General features: G+C 42.6%; 1 protein-coding gene across 4 annotated transcripts in view; it reads left to right on the top strand.

The window, feature by feature from the left end:
• The window catches only part of nbeal2 (neurobeachin-like 2), a 36834-nt gene that overhangs the window by 4531 nt on the left and 15215 nt on the right, over positions 1-17088 (top strand). For 2 of the 4 annotated variants that reach the window (XM_051407422.1, XM_051407421.1), the window contains exons 2-27: positions 3014-3102; positions 3328-3492; positions 4273-4354; positions 4646-4758; positions 5016-5098; positions 5815-5900; positions 6037-6340; positions 6489-6595; positions 6965-7051; positions 7999-8082; positions 8327-8425; positions 8564-9198; positions 9296-9428; positions 9804-9923; positions 10045-10378; positions 10605-10687; positions 10774-10866; positions 11200-11371; positions 12125-12258; positions 13405-13564; positions 13874-13976; positions 14193-14343; positions 14562-14717; positions 14842-15001; positions 16025-16113; positions 16251-16961. In XM_051407422.1, the coding sequence (XP_051263382.1) occupies positions 3014-3102; positions 3328-3492; positions 4273-4354; positions 4646-4758; positions 5016-5098; positions 5815-5900; positions 6037-6340; positions 6489-6595; positions 6965-7051; positions 7999-8082; positions 8327-8425; positions 8564-9198; positions 9296-9428; positions 9804-9923; positions 10045-10378; positions 10605-10687; positions 10774-10866; positions 11200-11371; positions 12125-12258; positions 13405-13564; positions 13874-13976; positions 14193-14343; positions 14562-14717; positions 14842-15001; positions 16025-16113; positions 16251-16961 (4533 nt within the window). Of the gene's footprint in view, positions 1-1646; positions 1828-3013; positions 3103-3327; positions 3493-4272; positions 4355-4645; positions 4759-5015; positions 5099-5814; positions 5901-6036; positions 6341-6488; positions 6596-6964; positions 7052-7998; positions 8083-8326; positions 8426-8563; positions 9199-9295; positions 9429-9803; positions 9924-10044; positions 10379-10604; positions 10688-10773; positions 10867-11199; positions 11372-12124; positions 12259-13404; positions 13565-13873; positions 13977-14192; positions 14344-14561; positions 14718-14841; positions 15002-16024; positions 16114-16250; positions 16962-17088 lie in introns of those variants that run through there. The other 2 variants (XM_051407423.1, XM_051407425.1) reach the window with 2 other exon arrangements.

Here is a 17088-nt window from a genome sequence, read left to right as displayed (position 1 = left end):
GCTGTGAAACCACCTCCTCTGCTCGCTGTGGAGAGAGAGCGAGAGAACATGTCACATTTCCTGGCATTTGTCACCACGCCGTCAGTCACCCTATTGTCTCAATTACTGATCATGCTATGATTCATGTCAATATACCATGCTGAGCGATGTCGAAACAACAACCATCCCTGCAGTCCCTGAGCCCTGCCATTGAACTCCCTTGTGTGCCTCGATCTCCCCTGTTTACCAACAGAGGGGCTAACCAGGAAAATCAAAGTGCTCTTTGCTTTTACTTGTGCAGGAAGCTGGAGCGAAGCAGAATGCCAAGCAGCAGAGAGAGGCACAGCTGCTTGGCCATGTGCAGAGAAAACAGAGATAAATGACACGGTTTATAGGGTTTGGTACCTCATGGTTGGTTTGTGTCATCTGTTCTGCTAATAGTGTCTCTTTTTTTTGCAAACACGTCAAACAAATCCTTCGGCTGGTTGCTCTGGGCGATGATGAGGGAAAGGATTTGATAAAGCTGAAAGTGTATTTGTTGAGAGGTGCCGATCAATAGTAATTTTGTAAGGGATGATTTTTAGGAATGGGTGCAGACATAAAGCAGGGCTCTATCAGGTGTCTGAACCAATTTTGCTGCCAAACAAACCTTAAGGTATTTCCCCTGGTTTTACTTCTCTTTACCAAACCAGATTCACTTCCTATATGTGATCATCATTTTTTTTTATTATGCACTAAAAATCTACCTGTTGCAGTTACACCCAAGTAAATGTGCTCTACGGGGAACAGAAAAAATCCTACTTCCTTTCCCATACAACTAGAAAGAAAAGCATTTAAGAAATAAAGGCTGTCATCATACAGAGTTGTAAACTTATACATACAAAATTGTGTCAGTTAACCGTTGTTACTGCATTTCGCTGTACAATGAAAAGTCCTGTAGACAGAATTAGAATTGATGACGTATCCTGTGCAGGGTATCGTCATCAACAACAGTGTCATAAAACAACCTATTATTTTATTATGAGTAATGTTCCGCTATTGTATATTTAATTGGCAACTAAAACAAAGTTGTAGGGTGCTGCAAAGATCTATCCATGTCTTTGCCTCTCCTACTCAAGTTTCTAATACCTGATTGTCCAGATGTTGGAGGCACAAAACAATAGGTTAAGTTCACAGTTTCCTGTTTTCACAGAGCACATGCTCTGAGATTGATGAGATTATATACAGCATGTGTTCAATTAACAGCATTTTGTTATTATTACTTAACTAGTTTGATAATCAAATTGTATATCTTTGTATATAAAACATACACTGGCTGTGTGGAAATACAATATGCCTACTATTATGACATTCATTGCTTCATCACATCACATTTAAGTTTGTTTGTGCTCTTACACAACTCAGTCAGTGAAAATATATTCCAACAGAGAAAGGTGAATTTCACTGTTTCTCCTGTGACATCTTGCTGTTGTGTTAAATTAAGAAAGTGTAAAAGCTGTCCCCAGTGCTTCATTGTTGCTCTGGGAAATTTTTATAGAGGCCTGCCTCATATCTGCACACAGCTAGCAGTAGAGCCAAAAGAGGAAGGGGTTTGACGAGGAGGCAGTGTATGAAGGAAATAAGCTTCAGTTAAAGTGACATGTCATTTCCTGGTTTGCTGGCTTGACATTGGAAGACAAGAAAGAAGCAAGTCAGACGTTGGTGCTGGTTAGGAGTGATGTGCAGCTTCTGAGCTGCTGGCTGAGGACTACACTGAAGGCTCATCTGAGACTGGGTTCGCAAGAACCTGGCACCCTGCTCAGCCACATACAATGAGAGATGGACTGGCTCATAAGTCAATGCCAGTTGGTAATGTACATTTAACATTAATGCAGCATTAGAAAAGACATGGTTACACAATGTGTTCAGAGTTAGCTGCATTAGATTTCCATGTTTCTTTAGTAGAGGAACTGTGAATATTAGCTACACATATAGTTACATTGTGTATGTTGGAGCTCTGTACTTGTAAGTGTTTGAAATGGTGCAGCCTTTAAAGTAACCAACATCAACTGAAGCATACATTTGCTTGTTGGCTAAGGGGAAGTACCTGAGTGATTGTTATACCATGTGCTGTTTACTGTGCTGTATGTTATTTGTGTACAGTGAGTCAGTCAGTCTGAAACAGCTCACACTGCCTGCCCTGCAGAGGCTGCCTCAAAAATCAGCAGCGGTGGCTGCGTGCATACTCGGCTCATAAAAATGTTCAGGTTGTTCCATCACAAAGTACATCAAGGAACATTTCTAGATGTCCTGTGTTTTGCAATTTGATTTTTGAAACACTGGATTCCCACGAATAGCACCACTCGAATCGTTAGGACTTAATAATGACCATTTGGATTTATACAAGATTAATTCAGAAGTATTTAGTTTAAAGTTGTTTCTCTGGTGACCTGTGCTCTTCATTTGTGTTCATTAGTCTGTGTGAGATTGAGAGACTGATGTGAGGAGGGAAGAGTGGCAGGATATGTTGCACTGCAGAGGCTGATTAAAGCTGAGATAACGACTGTTTGTATGTAAACACCCGCAGCTTGTACAACTGAAACCATCTTCAATTATATTATAATGATGCAATAATGCAGTGATGTCTTCTTTAAGACAATGCTTACAGTGATGGTTGTTCTTGTATGTTAACTGGCTACTGAGGATACTAAAGCTTATACTGGTGGACATAAAAGAAAGGAACATGTTGATTTTGTTTCTTTAAACCTCCCTGTTTTGAAAAAGGAAAGAATTGGCTCATGTGTTCCTCTCTGTGAGTTACATCTCTTTGCAACATCCTGTTACAAAAACAGGTCATATGGTTTTATCAGTGCCATGTTTTCAGCCACTGAAAATTCACTTAACCCTTTTAGTAGTACAACAACTGAGCACAAGCAAAGAGCATATTCCACTGATATATTGATGTATACATACAGAGTTGTGTACAACACACTGTGTGCCTGGAGTACCTGAATGCGACTTTATTGCCTCACATGTTCTTTCCTCCCTCTTGCAGAAAGATGTGAGCTATCTGCAGCAGTGGTTGGAGGCGTTTGTGGCGTCCTTTGAGAGGCTCATTGATGTGCAGTCACTGGAGCCTCGAAGGTGAGTAGTAACAATTATTTATTTTACACAAGCTACATAGCCAGAAGCTCCCACCGGTTTCTGTTCCCCAAAGCAGGATGAACTTTGTCCCTCTGTAGAGATACCATTTTGACATGTTTATGTTATGTGTAAACGCAACCGCTATTACAACGCCCTTTGCCTCTTTGCTACTGCCTCCCCTCCTCATTCCCACATCTCTACACGCCCTCCTCTCCCATCTCCCAGGCTGGAGGAGTGCAGCTCGGAGGTGCCCTTGCTCCCCAGGGAGGTCCTGGTGTTCCTCAGAACCCAGCTAAGTGACAGTACGGTGCACCTCTCCGCCATCACTGAGCACAACAGCAGCACCCCACACCCCCTGCTCCTCATCAAGTTCTTCATCATTGTCTGCAGGTGAGGGCCCAGCTTGCGGTGTATATGCTTCATCATCATGATCATGGATGTGTTATATAGTGGAACTGTAACTAATTAATTGAAGTATTGTTGTCATGATAATAAGCAGCAGACAACAAGTTAGTTGTGGAGTACATTTCCAGTCACAAGTCATTTAGAATTTCTTCAGGTCCAGTGTGTAACATTTAGCAGGATCCATTGGTAAAAATGGAATATAATATTCAAAGGTATGTTTTCATGAGTGTATAAACACCAGAAAATAAGAATTGTTGCATTTTTTAACCTTAGAAGGAGCTGTTTTTATTTACAGAGGGAGCAGGTTCAACATGGCAGCAGAGGCAACCATGTTGAACCGCCATGTTTCTACAGTAGCCCAGAACTGACAAACAAAACCCTGACTCCAGATAGGGTCTCTCCCGAGTTCTGCGGGCACCGTAGTTTCTCTTACACACTCGGTGTTACACACAGCTCCTTTAAGTTGTGGGAGTACTACTAAAATTATTTTTGTAAATAAATATTTACCTGAGTTGAAGTAATGTACACAATTTCCCTCATATTTTATATACCTCATCAATTTCCTGTATTAATTATTAAATCTGTACACATAACAAAAGAGTCAAACTTTTCCAGAAATTCAGATGCATATTGGGCAAAGCAGCTGCAACTCAGTGTCAGGAAGTTGTCCCTTAAAATCAGTGTGTTAACTAAGATGGCCATATTGGGTAAACATCAGGCAGATTTTCTTAACACTCAATTTCATGAATTTCTCTGTACTTCTAGGAATATGGAGAACATCGACCCGGACAAGACCCCTGGTTTTGTTTTCGAAACCATCAAGCTTTTGAATGTCTGTTTGGACCAGGTAAGGCAATTATAAACAGTGATTTATGACAAAACTTGGCCCCACTGTATGCTCAGTACATCGTGCATGTAAAGATTATTTAGTGCCATTTTAGCCAAACTGTGTAACAGAGTAACAGAACTAGTTTACAGTGACAAGGGAAGTGGGTGTGTAGCTGTCCCTCTATTCAGTGAACTGGAATGTGTTGTATTTGTTGCATGTTAAACGAGTGCCAAAAACAGGTGTATCTGTGCTGAGGATGAGTTACACATGAATGTGTGTCTCAGCTTTTATTTTGTACATGTTCATCAGCTAAAGACGGGACAAGGGGAGCAGTCGTCTCTGCAGCTGGTTGTGCAGTATGGACTTGTGCTCTGTGAAAGTCTGTTTGACCCTTATCAGACATGGAGGAGACGCCTGGCTGGGTGAGTGTGTGCTGCTTCACCCATGAGATTGCCTGTGTGAATGTGTGGGAGGTGGAATTTAGCCACACAAAGACCAAAAGACTTGTTGTATGCATTTAACATCTTGCCCAACCTTTTGTGATGTGTTACACCCTGCCTTGTTGACCTTAGGCCTTGAAGTCAAGCCTCATTAGTGCTAGCAGTATTAGTGGCAGTCGCTGACTGACTAGGTATGATGTGAGTGCAAGTGTGGTGACTCGAGGCTTTGTGTGTTGCAGGGAGGAGGTGAGCTTGCTGGAAAGGAACAAGTATAAGTTCTCCCCGCTGGCCTTGCCAGAGGAGCTGCCTGCTCTCTTCCATGGTGAGACAACTCCCTACCGTCCGCTCTACCACTCTGATCTCTGTCAGACCTCACATACCACAAGAATCAAACTGTTCTCACCGCTGCCCAAACACAGCTTAGAAATGGCATCTTTGACTTGAAAAATGGTGACCTTTCGTTTTCTCCAAATCTCCTTGTAACTCATCCTTGCTCTACTGGTCAGCATTTTAGGTTTGGGATAAAAACGTAATTATTCAGCATCAAAATTATCAGGTTATCAGTCCAAGCATTTCTAATTATAGAAGCCCATTTGATCAGTGAGCACTAATCTATAAGCCATGTGAGAAATCTCAGCCTGGACAAGTTTCAGTATGTCCAAACTCTAGGAGGATTATACCGTAATAGCATGCTTTAATTAGAAACATTAAGAGGTAATTGTGTAATACCTTGCCAATTAGCAAGGCTCTAGCTTTTCTTTTTGATGGAACTCTGAACTTTCAGTAGAGGCATTGCAGGGGAATGTTTGTAATGTATGTTTGTAATAATGCTTATTATTTATATATCATATATTTAATTATTTTACTTTATTTTTTAGTGGCAAAGAAGTGGAAAGAAATCTTGACAAGATAAAAACAGAAAATGTGTACTTTATATGCATGCTAAATATGACAGCACTGTGTTAATGTTTTCTGCACTGTGGTTAAGGGAATGCTGGTCTTGCATAACATTGTTTCTTGGCTTGAACACATTCACAGAAAGTCTCCAGGAAAGTGAGAAGATCCCAGAGCTCCTCACGCTCAGATTGGTCCATCTCCAGGGTGCTGTCATCAGTGGAGGAAAGGTCTGCTGCCCTATCTGTTGTCTTCTATGTTATTTTATTTAGTTAAATTTTTTACAGTTCTCTGGTATCTGTGAAGACACTACAAGTGCAAATTAAAACTGATTAAAGAAAAGTCACTTTGTCTGTACTTTTCCAGAAGAATGGCCTTCTCTCCATCACCCCTCACTCTGTTGAGGACCTGTTCTCTGTTCTGCGAGCGTGGTGCTGCCGGACCTTCACCGAACCCAAGGCCATGGGGCTCCCACGGTTGACCTTGCAGTGCCTGACTGCGATGATCCACCTCCTGCACTCCAGCAGCCCTGCAGAGCGGCACGTGGAGATCAGAACAATACTGGAGAGCTTCTTCCAGCTCCTCAACTGGAACCGTCCGCTTAGCAGTGACCAGCAAGACAGGCTGACCTGGGAAGAGAGCCTGATCTCCCTCCAGAGCCAAATGCTAAGTAAGAGCATGTCCGCTAGGTCTCATGTCTATCTGAGTAGAAAGCATTCCTTTTCTATCGCTCTCAATCAGTATGGAGGCCAAATAATTGATTTCCCCGGTGTCTTATAAATAATATGACTCAACATCCTCATTGTTGCCAATTTTAGCCGCTGTTCCTGAAATTCTGCAGTGCTCTGACAGACCAGTCCTGCAGGCTGTGTTCCTCAACAACAACTGCTTTGAACACATCCTTAGGCTCATTCAGAACAGCAAGGTCAGACCCCTGTCCATCTAAAATGTGTCTGTCTGCCCTGTCAGCTCTTCATTTCAGTCCTTCGCCTCTCAGTCTGTCACCTTTTTTTTATTTATGTCATGCCAGTTTCCTCTTATATATGCTTGAATGTCACATCTGCTGTCTAACCTCTGTTTGGTCAATGTAAAATACCACAAATGTATATGCTTCCATCTTATGTTTTGCCCACACGACTGCAACAGATGTGTCCTCCATTACCTCTCACAAATGACTTTTTTGTCTAATTGTCTGTCTCTTTGTGTTGTGTGTGTGTGTGTGTGTGTGTGTGTGTGTGTGTGTGTGCTGTGTGTGTATGTGTGGGTGTGTGTATGTTTGTACCTGCGTGTGTAGCTCTTTCAGAGCAACAGGCGTAGGCCGGAGCGTGAGGTTAACTGTGACCTCACTACATGTTTACTCACAGAGGTCGAAGTGGACCAGGTACTTTCCCCCACTTGGTGTTGATATTGGTCTGTCAGCAGGAAACTCAGCCTTCTCTCCACTCGTTAACAGCTCTGAGCTTTTTAAACAGGAAGCTTTAGACAGGAAGTCTGGCTCACACTCATTTGTAAATAAAGCAGGTAGCGCAGCTATACATGATAATTGTCTGGAGTTCCCTTTTTATCTGTCCATCAGGAATGCATGTTACTTACAGCCTATGTTATATGTGATTACCTTTATTTTGGGGCTACTGTTTTACTTGAATCTATCTTGAAATACACTAAAGGAAAAGCTGAAGTTATCTTTGTGCACGTTGAAAAGTTAGTTAGTTAAGAATTAGATTATCAACTGGGGGATTAGTCTTTGCTTGTGTAGGAGTGTTGATTTATATCACATTCATAATTAGAGGCTGAATTCCCTGTTGACAACACTGGGCAAGAAGAGCATGCTGTATGTTTCATAGTGCATGAAAGGTTTGTTTTGCAATGCATGTCTTTCCTTCTTTTCCTTGTATTTTTGCTGTTCTGTCGTGTGACCGGTTGTGCTTGTATGAAGGACTTGGCTCTTGTCCTCGGGTTTGATGTTTCCTAATTTCCAGCAATAGTTGGGGGTTGCCTCAGTCTTTTTTTGGTGGTTGGCTTTGGTTTTTGCATGCTGCGACCTATCAGTCATCGACAAAGAGGCGATTGTTTAGTGACTGGTACAGCAGTTCCCTTACTTTGAGCCGGTCTGCTCCAATAATTGTGGTGTGGAAAAAAAATGCTGTACTTCCTCTTGCATTTACCAGATTATCAGAACAAAAATCCCATCATTTCTTTCATTTGGTGAAAGATTTTTATTTTTGGTCACATGGACCTTTTGGGGCTTTTGGTGTCAAATCCATCATCATGAGAACATTTTTAGTTCTGCAATGCCACAATCAACTGTACCTCCTTATTTTGATGTAGGTTTGGGAGAAAGGAGCAGACAGTATTACAGTCCATGCTTTAGGAGTCCTCACAGCTATAATGAGTAACTCACCCTCTGCTAAGGTAAGGCCCTTTGTGATTGTTTATGGCCAAATCACATATCCCTCATACTTCTGCACATATATTATAAAGCATACTGTACTATCATGCCTATAATGGCAGCAAACATTATGAGTGGTGAGGAATGCTGTTTTCCGTTCATTTAAGAAATGTCATTGTATTCCCTTCCAATGTATGGAAGTGTGCCAAGTAGTTATCCCCTGTGGAGCAGCTTTCTCCAGCCTATTTCTGTCTCCGTCCCCCTCAGGAGGTTTTCAAGGAGAGGATTGGCTACTCCCAGCTATTTGATGTGCTAAAGAGTCAAGGTCAACCCACCAAAAGGCTGCTGCAGGAGCTGATGAACATGGTGAAACACACATTTCCTCATTATCCCCAATGAGTGCTTATTGATGACCTTCTTCCTATCTAAATTGTGTTGCTAGTTGCTAGTCTGTAGCTTATCTTTATTCTCTGCCTTCACTGTTTTGTCCTTCTCTGTCTCCAGGCAGTGGAGGGTGAGCATGCCCACGCCCATCACCTTGGCATTAGTAACGACCAGCCTTTGCTGCTGCTCCTGCAATGGTTGCCTGACCTTTCAGGTCAGAGGGACCTTCAGCTGCTGGTGGCCCAGTGGCTGGCTGCCGTCTGTGGTGGCTCTTTATCCTGTCGCACCGTGGCTGTGGAGGCAGGCATGGTGGGGGCTCTGCTGCAGGTGCTCTCACAGCCCAAGAGTCTGGACAGGCAGTGTGCAGACGCCCTGCTGGGCCTCCTGCAGGACCTTGGATCCCTGTGTCTGAGACCAGAGGAGCTGAAGAACCTGCTCAGATTGCTTAGGGTGGATCAGGACAATGGTGCAGTGGTGGGGAAGGTGCACCCCTACTGCACTCGCGTCATTCGAGTGCTCTCAGCCATGGCAGCCAGAGAAGGCCAAGACAGTGCCTTGCAGTACTTCGATCTTACGCCCCCAATGGCAGGTATTATGGTGCCTACAGTCCAGCGTTGGCCAGGCAGTGGGTTTGCTTTTCATGCTTGGCTCTGCCTCAACATGGAGTTCTCCAACAACCGTAAACCTCCTGTCAACTCTGGCACAGGGACTCAGCACGAAATGGGAAAAGGACCACGCAGGAAACAGCTCTACAGGTAAAGGGACACATTTGTGAAAAGTTGAATTGCAAGGTTTTGAATGTATGGCTGCATTGTTTTATTTTTGACAAAATATGTTTTTTCTTTTGTTAAGTTTCTTCACAGCTAGTGGAACTGGGCTGGAAGCCTTCTTCACCATGGAGGGTGTGCTGGTGGTGGCTGTTTGCACTAAGAAAGACTACATGGCTGTCGCACTGCCTGAGCACCCACTAGCTGACTCATGCTGGGTGAGTGTGGACACAAATAGTACAGCTAGGATTTTGGCCAACATTTGTCCTCATTTAGCCTGTCCTAAATAAAAATAGATTAGATCAAGGAGAAAATCACACATCATTTTCCTAAGTGATGTTTTTTCTGGGCCTGTGACCTTGGAGCATAATTATTGTCGAAAATTGAAAAGTGTGCCTCCTGAAGAGACACGTAGCTGTAGAACTCAATCAATATGATCGAATTAAAGCTGTAAACTGCAAGACTGTTTTGCTCCAGTTTCTCAAAAATGTACCTTTGTACTGTAAGTGCTGAACATCAACCATCAAATTTGCATTTTCCGTTGTTGACACCAGTTGAAATGTGTGTGCTCTCTAATATCATCCTGATCACAGCATTCAGTGGCTATAGTTCACATCCCGGGCCGTCGTCCATTTGGTCAAAACTTGGTCGCCGTCTACATCGATGGCGAGCAACGTATAACTGCTCAGCTGCGCTTTCCATCTTTCAGTGAGGTAACTGAAACTGGTATCTAATGTATCTTGGCCATGGACATGTTATATTATTTCAGAGTAGTTCCTCTCTATCAATTTTAACTTCATCTATTTTTCTCCCACCTGAACCTGACACCTGAAGCCTTTTACCTCCTGCTGCATCGGCTCTGCAGGAAACCGGACCACTACCACCACCATCTCCCCCAACCTGCCCATGTCCTCATCCTCCAACCCATCATCACCTGAGTTTGCTTTCCCCTCCCATGCTCCCTCCCTCATCCGTTCCCAGTCATTCCCAGCCTCCTTTGCGGGAGGCCGCTGGGGGTCTTTTGGAGACTCCCCAGTGCACACCATCCCAGCTGGACTGCAGGACACAGAGTGGGGAACACCAACGTCGCTGGATGGGCTCCTGGGCACCGCCTTCATCTGCCACGAGACTCTGCAGCCGGCACAGACGAGAGCTCTGCATGCTGCAGGTAGGTCACGCTCTGCTACAATGCAAATGCTGCTGTATGCATTATACATCTTGAACATTGAATATTTTTTTTTTGCATAAGCTCTTCCTGAGTTCACAATGTACAGAAAACCAGTAGTAAAGAAAATCAGTTTAAAGAATACTCCTGTGAGTATTTTTTTTTTCACGTACACCAAGTAACGTTTGCATATTTCATGACCTACATTTGTTTCTGCTCTCCATCACAGGCCCCAATCACGTGTCCTTATTCAAAGCGGATGGAGAGTTATCTGATCTCAACAGCAGGCTTCTGCTCTACTACACTCCACAGGTAGACCCACTGAAACTCAGGAAAACTTCCCTGCCACTTACCACACCAGCAAAATATTGTTGTTTACATGTGTGTGTTTTCTTCAGGCCTTCAAGAGCCAGATATGTCTGGACCTGTCGCCCAATCACCAGTATGATGGCAGGCTGACAGGGCACAGGGTAGTGAACTGGGACATCAAGGTTAGACATGAGACATTTTGAATTTTTGTCTATATGAATTTAGCTGTGATAACTCAACTACGGTGACCAAAGTGAGAAGTGAAATATCAGTCAAGGTGTGTCTCCATGTTATCTGCTTATGACATTCATACTAAACTGTAAATGCACTGTACTACTGCTGACTGTTCAATACTTGATTTAAGTTGTTTTTACTATTTTTCTATTGTTGTTTTTCCTGTTGTGCTGCTTCCTTTTTGGTCAAGTCTCCTTTGTTAATTCCATTTCTGATCTAACTATGACTAATGAGGATGGTTGAAAAAACATTGTGTGTATGAATGTTTTTTTCCCCTGCAGGATGTTGTAAATGTGGTAGGAGGGGTAGGGGTTTTGCTGCCCCTGCTCGAGCAGGTATGTGAGTCCGAGCCGATTTACAACGGCGGTCAGGAGATCTCAGACCTGCTGGGACCAGAGCTCACCTCCTCCAGAGGCCCCGCTGCCATGCTGCTGCCACTGAACAAGTCTGCAGGTTAGTTTGTACATGCTTATGTTTAGTACATATTTTCACAGTATTCATTTTTCCTGCACTTTATGTTTGATGCAGAGAGAGTGTCTTCAGGGACTTCAAGGGACTTTTTCATTGTTATAAGAAATGGGTTACTATTTGCATTCCTTACTTTGGAGTGGAGACAGAACTTTTAAATAATTTTGCTAAATTAGTATCATGAATACATTTTCTTTTGCATTATGAGGGTGCCCTGTGTTGTTGTTCCTGGTTCATTTTGTTCAGTTGTAATCCTCAGTGCCTAAGTACTAAATGCTAAATATGATTTTCAGTGCAGTTCAGACTCAGAATATGTTTTTGAATAGAAGTGAGTCAGAGCCTACGGTGCATGATGCAAGGGCAAACAGGAAGTGCTAGACAGTAAGACACAGGCAAATGCTATAATATACAACAGACAAACATAGCAAAGATTGTGAAATCAATGCTTATAAGTTAAATGTCAGGAGCAGCATAGGCATACTGAGTCCTAACAATTGCTTAAAGAATTGCATCTCACTGGCCCAGTGCACATCAGTCTGCATAAATTCTATCATGAGAACAAAATGAGATGGATGGAACAAACTGTCTAGCAGAAGTGAGATAAATACCCTGACATATGACTAATGACTCATCCTGAGAAATGATAATGTCAATAAAGTGCTTTGTAACGTATAAATACGACTGTGGGTAACACAGGAAATCATAAAAGTTGTTTTGCCCTATTTTGTTTTTTCTCAGAGGGCAGACTAGAGAGAAACAGCATCGCTGCCTTCCTGCTGATGGTGAAAAACCTGATTCGTCATCACCCTGTCAATCAGGAGAGCCTGCTGCACTGCCATGGGCCGAGCATCATAGGAGCCATGCTCAGCAAAGTAAGTGCCCTACACTTCAGTTTTCTCCAGCGAGTGGTAACTATTTGCGGGAAGAACTGATTAGCATCTGAAAGTGAATACTTGACCTTTTCCATTGTATTGCTGCCGTGTAATTGCGGTGTAATGAATGGGTATGGTGTTGTTGAAACAGCAGTGGTTCTTTCAGAATGACAGTATCACATGCTTGTGTGGGGGAATTTATGCAGATTTGGTCAAATTGTGTGGACTCTCTCTCTCTGACTGAGAACAAAGGATATCAGCTATAAAATCTGTTGCTTGATAATGTCGTATTGAAATTGAGGAAAATTATATGTAAATTAAAACAAAATCAAAAAATCACATGTCATGCAACAGACATGGAGACCACAGTGAGTTGTGATGTACTGTTGTCACTCCTGTTCTCAGTTCTTGGTGTAATATTTTGCTGATATATTTTCCAAACTGCTTAATAGGTCTCAAGCAAACATAACTAGCCATTTTGTTAGCTTTTTACTGATAAACTGTGAATAAAAATTTTGTAATATTGGGTAGAAGAGCAAATCTGTAGATACACAGTGATGTAGGCAATCTGTGTTTGATGCTGAGCTACATCAGAGACAAAGGTCCATTGCTTTGTGATGGACAAGACAGTTTTTCAGATTTTTGATTGAGAGTGACACAAAAGGTTTCCGAAGCAAGGATCAGTGTTGAGCCCTCTAAAGGTGCAGTAGGTCTAATTCAATACTGCATCTATTGTAGAAATGATTCCCTTGGATTCCTGTTTGAGTTCAGAAGTTTGAACACAGTGTTAATAGATGTGAATCTTTGACGGTTGTAGCCAATCAGGTGTCACGTTTGTGCAGCACAGACGTGCTTTCTTCCTGACAGGATATGTTGAAATATATGACGTTAAGGTGGAGCATCCTGTAAGGAAACGATGTCCTAATAATCACATGGGGTTTCCAGGTTTTACAGTGGCAGAGAGAGTAACACACATACAGTGTATAGTTAACACAAACACTTATACTGTATATGCACTCAGCTGAGTTCAACACTTTATCAGCCTCTAAGTGTTACTAAAAAATAATCTTTACACACAGATAAATCCAAATGAATGGAAACATACTTTAACACAAACACCCCTCCTTTGTGCTTCCTCTACTGCAGGTTCCTGGCAGTATGATGGACATGAACGTTTTAATGGCATGTCAGCTGCTGCTGGAGCAGGTCTTCAACGAGGGCAACAGCCCACTTCTACAGCAACTCTACCAGCACCTGCTCTTTGATTTCCGCATCTGGACTAAAAGCCATTTTGCTGTTTGTCTGGGTGAGACATAAGCAGCCCTCTTGTTGTTGAGTAATGCACCTGTGAACCTTTTCATGTCTGCCGAAGCTGTTTGTGTTCCTTTTTATATGTATATGCGGGCTAAAAGCACCGTAGAGCAGAGATAGAATACATTAATGCTTTGAGTTCAGGCTGTGGCGAGAATTAAAAGTGAATGTGTGCCTGAAGCTTCATTTCAGTAGCCTATTTTGTAAATGTATGCCCTTCTTGGGTACAACCTTGCATATTGGTTTGACATTTCTAAATGTCAGACTGAAAGCAGATGACAAAAATATTCTTTTTCTTCCAAAGCCCATGTGCAGTATCTCTCATCTGTGATAAACAAAGGCAAGCAGCGCATGAAGAGGAAGTATGGGGTCCAGTATATCCTGGATACCATTCGCACGTACTACAGGTGAATCTTTGACACCCACAACAGGGTTTTAAATTAAGACACAGATTTCCTCTACAATATATATTGAGAGAATTTCAAGCAAATTTAACTCAAACTGTAGTTGACGGTTGTAAAAGTTGTCTTAATACTTGTTCTTATTTTAAACCATGATTTCACCTCTTCACATGAGAAGAAGAGATAATTTGTCTATTTATTTACTAATATCTTTGGTCATAGTGTGGAGAAAGATGGCAGCTCTCTGTCTGACGAAAAGCAGACGATTCAAAACTCTCTGTTCGGCTTGCTGAAAGACTTTCTCAAGTCTCCTACACTAGAGGAGCTTCACAGTGTCCTTGCCTACATTCTGACTGTAGGAGAGGAGCAGCAGGTATGTTTTATCTGTGTTTCTTAAGGGAGTTTAATTTTGTTATCATTTGACCTTTTCAGGGTGATATTTCACTCCCAATCCCTGAATGAACTCTCCCTGATCGTCCACACATCTAAACTCCTCTTATGACCACTTAAAACTTCCATCCCGAGCCATATTTCCTGATACGTATCCTCCTCCTCACCTCTTTCCTTGGGATTCTCTCGTCTCTCAATCAGGCGGTGAGGGCCCTGGATGTGCTGTATGAACTCTTGAGGAGCAGCCCTCCTCGTGAGCAGGTGCAGGCGGTGTTGCTGGAGTGGGGCGTGGAGCAGCTGTACAGCTTGCTGCTCACTCCAAGCTTTGGAGACGAGGCCAGAGAGAGAGTCTTCAGGGTGAGAACAACTGACTGGACCTCTTCAGCTTATCACTTGGCTGATATTTCCTGCAAACTCCCATTTGATGTATTGTCAAACCAGAAAAGGCAACCTCTTATGCAATTTCCACTTGATTTTTCAGGTTTTATACAAAATCCTCAAAAGCGAGCGAGTGTCTGAGCGCAACAAGCAGCGCATTAAGCTGAAAGATTTTGGCTACCTTGGCCTGGTGTGTTTCCTTGAAGACATTCCAGTAACCATGACCACTGTGCGATGTCTGTACGAGCAGGTCCTTGCTACAGGTAATGTTGAAACAACCCTGTGCCTGGTGCTTTCAAAATTTCTGTATTTCTCTATAACATTAAATAAGCAAAAGTCAAACTTCAAATATGTTTAATGCTCGAAATCTGCTTCATCAGACCCCTAAAACCAGATTTTCAATAAGCACAGAGAAACTTTCAAATATTAGCAGATGAATGTAAAAACATCCTTTCTACTGTCATGCACATACATCATTCTGCACAGTGAAGCTCAAACATCCAACTATAGGAACAAGAAGAAAAACATGTTTTCGAGTTCGGGCGACTTTAAAAATGTCCACAGATGTTTCCTGGAAAGAACTATGTAATTAAGCACTAATCATGTGTAAGGTACAGACAGTGCTCAAATGTATCACTTGCGGTTTAATCCCCCACAAAATCAACAGCGGCGAATAAACTCAGCATAACAACTAAACTAATTAAAATTAAAACAGGCTCAGAACATTGTCTTGATTTTCCCTTTATTGAGAGCTAAATTACATAATTATTCTACAGCATCTAGGTTTCACACAAAACTTTCAAGACCTTATTGGGAAATAATGGACCTCTAAAATACAGTGTTTCTGATTGGTGCATATACTGGAAATACCAGATATTGTCATTCTCACAAAGTGCAGAAAATTTACAAATACAGAAATCTTTCACACAAATGACCAGTGTGGATCTAATTTTAGAAGATAATATGTAAGGTTATGAAGATTTTTTTATAACAGAAAGCTGATAAAGAAAAGCTGAAAAAAATATGTGTTTCCAAGGACTTTGAAATTACACTACTCACAAAAAGTTTGGGATATTCGGCTTTCGGATGAAATTTCAGAATGTACATAAAATACACTACAACCTTTCCAGGTGATCTTAATTTGACCTTCTACTTAAATGCCCTACTTTCATGATATAATATCACTGTAGCATCAACTTTTTACATTTTCCATAAATTTCACCTGAAAGTGGAATATCCCTAACTTTTTGTGAGTAGTGTAAATTACATTCACTGCTGCCCCACAGATGCCAGCCCTAACTTCAGAGACCTCCTGGCTGTGGTCTGTCTGTCCCATCGAGCTGAGCTCACTGTCCGCTTAGACGTCTGTCGCAAGGTCAGTCTGCTCCCACCATTTATACTCTGCAAAAACTGCCATAGTTAGCTTTTAAATGTGTATTTTCATCCAAAGCATATTTATCATCTCAGTAATGAAAACAAGCTCTTCCTTTGTTCCCTTTAATATTTCCCCAGCTCTTTCATCTGATCTATTCCAATGAGGATTATGTGAAGCAGCTTGCTAAGCAGCCCGGCTGGCAGGACGTGCTCACCAAGCTCTATGTGAAAGAGTCCTACGAGTCCCACGCGGCCAGCATTGCAGACTCCAGCACCCACAGCTCCTTCGAACCAAACTTCCGGCCACCGCTGCACAGGGATCAGGCTCTGGTCATAGAGGAGGCAAGCACGGACATCTTCCTGAGCTACCGCACCTCACAGGACATCGAGGATGAGGAGGAGGATGAAGGTGGTCAGCGGGACATCTCTGAGGGATTCTGTGATTTATCCCAGTCGCCTCCAAGTGGAGGTGGAGGCCCGCTTAAGAACTTCACAGGCTCCCTACATTTTAAGTCATTTGATTCAGTGGACCAGGGGAGCCACTCGTCCTCCATCTCCAATGCAGTTGATATCGCCTCATCTCGCCCCGACGAGGAGGGGAGAGACTACCAGCCCCTCTCGCCCTTTGGTACATCACCCTTTGATTTGGAGCTAGGGGGCATGGGGGAGACTGGCCCACACACTCCTGCAGGTAGTCTGACAAACACACCATCTCCTCTAGAGCACTGCAAACCTTTTCCACCGCTCAGACCCAGGAAGAGCTCCAGTCTGTCCAATGTACTGGATGATACCAGCTACGGGACAGACCCTCCTACTGGGGATACAATCTCCAACACGTCCAACCCACAGGTATGGCTGCTTCCTCAGCTCAGATTTGACTAATATATCAAGTTAAACCCTGATTTGAAAGTCTATTGTTTTTTTATATATATATATAGTTTATTCTTTATAAGGATTTGGGACTGAATGTTATGTG

The sequence above is a fragment of the Dicentrarchus labrax genome, unplaced genomic scaffold (genome assembly GCF_905237075.1).
Source record: "Dicentrarchus labrax unplaced genomic scaffold, dlabrax2021, whole genome shotgun sequence".
Lineage (NCBI taxonomy): Eukaryota > Metazoa > Chordata > Actinopteri > Moronidae > Dicentrarchus > Dicentrarchus labrax.
The sequence above is the reverse complement of the archived record's forward strand: the minus strand, read 5'-3'. Positions and strand labels throughout refer to the sequence as shown.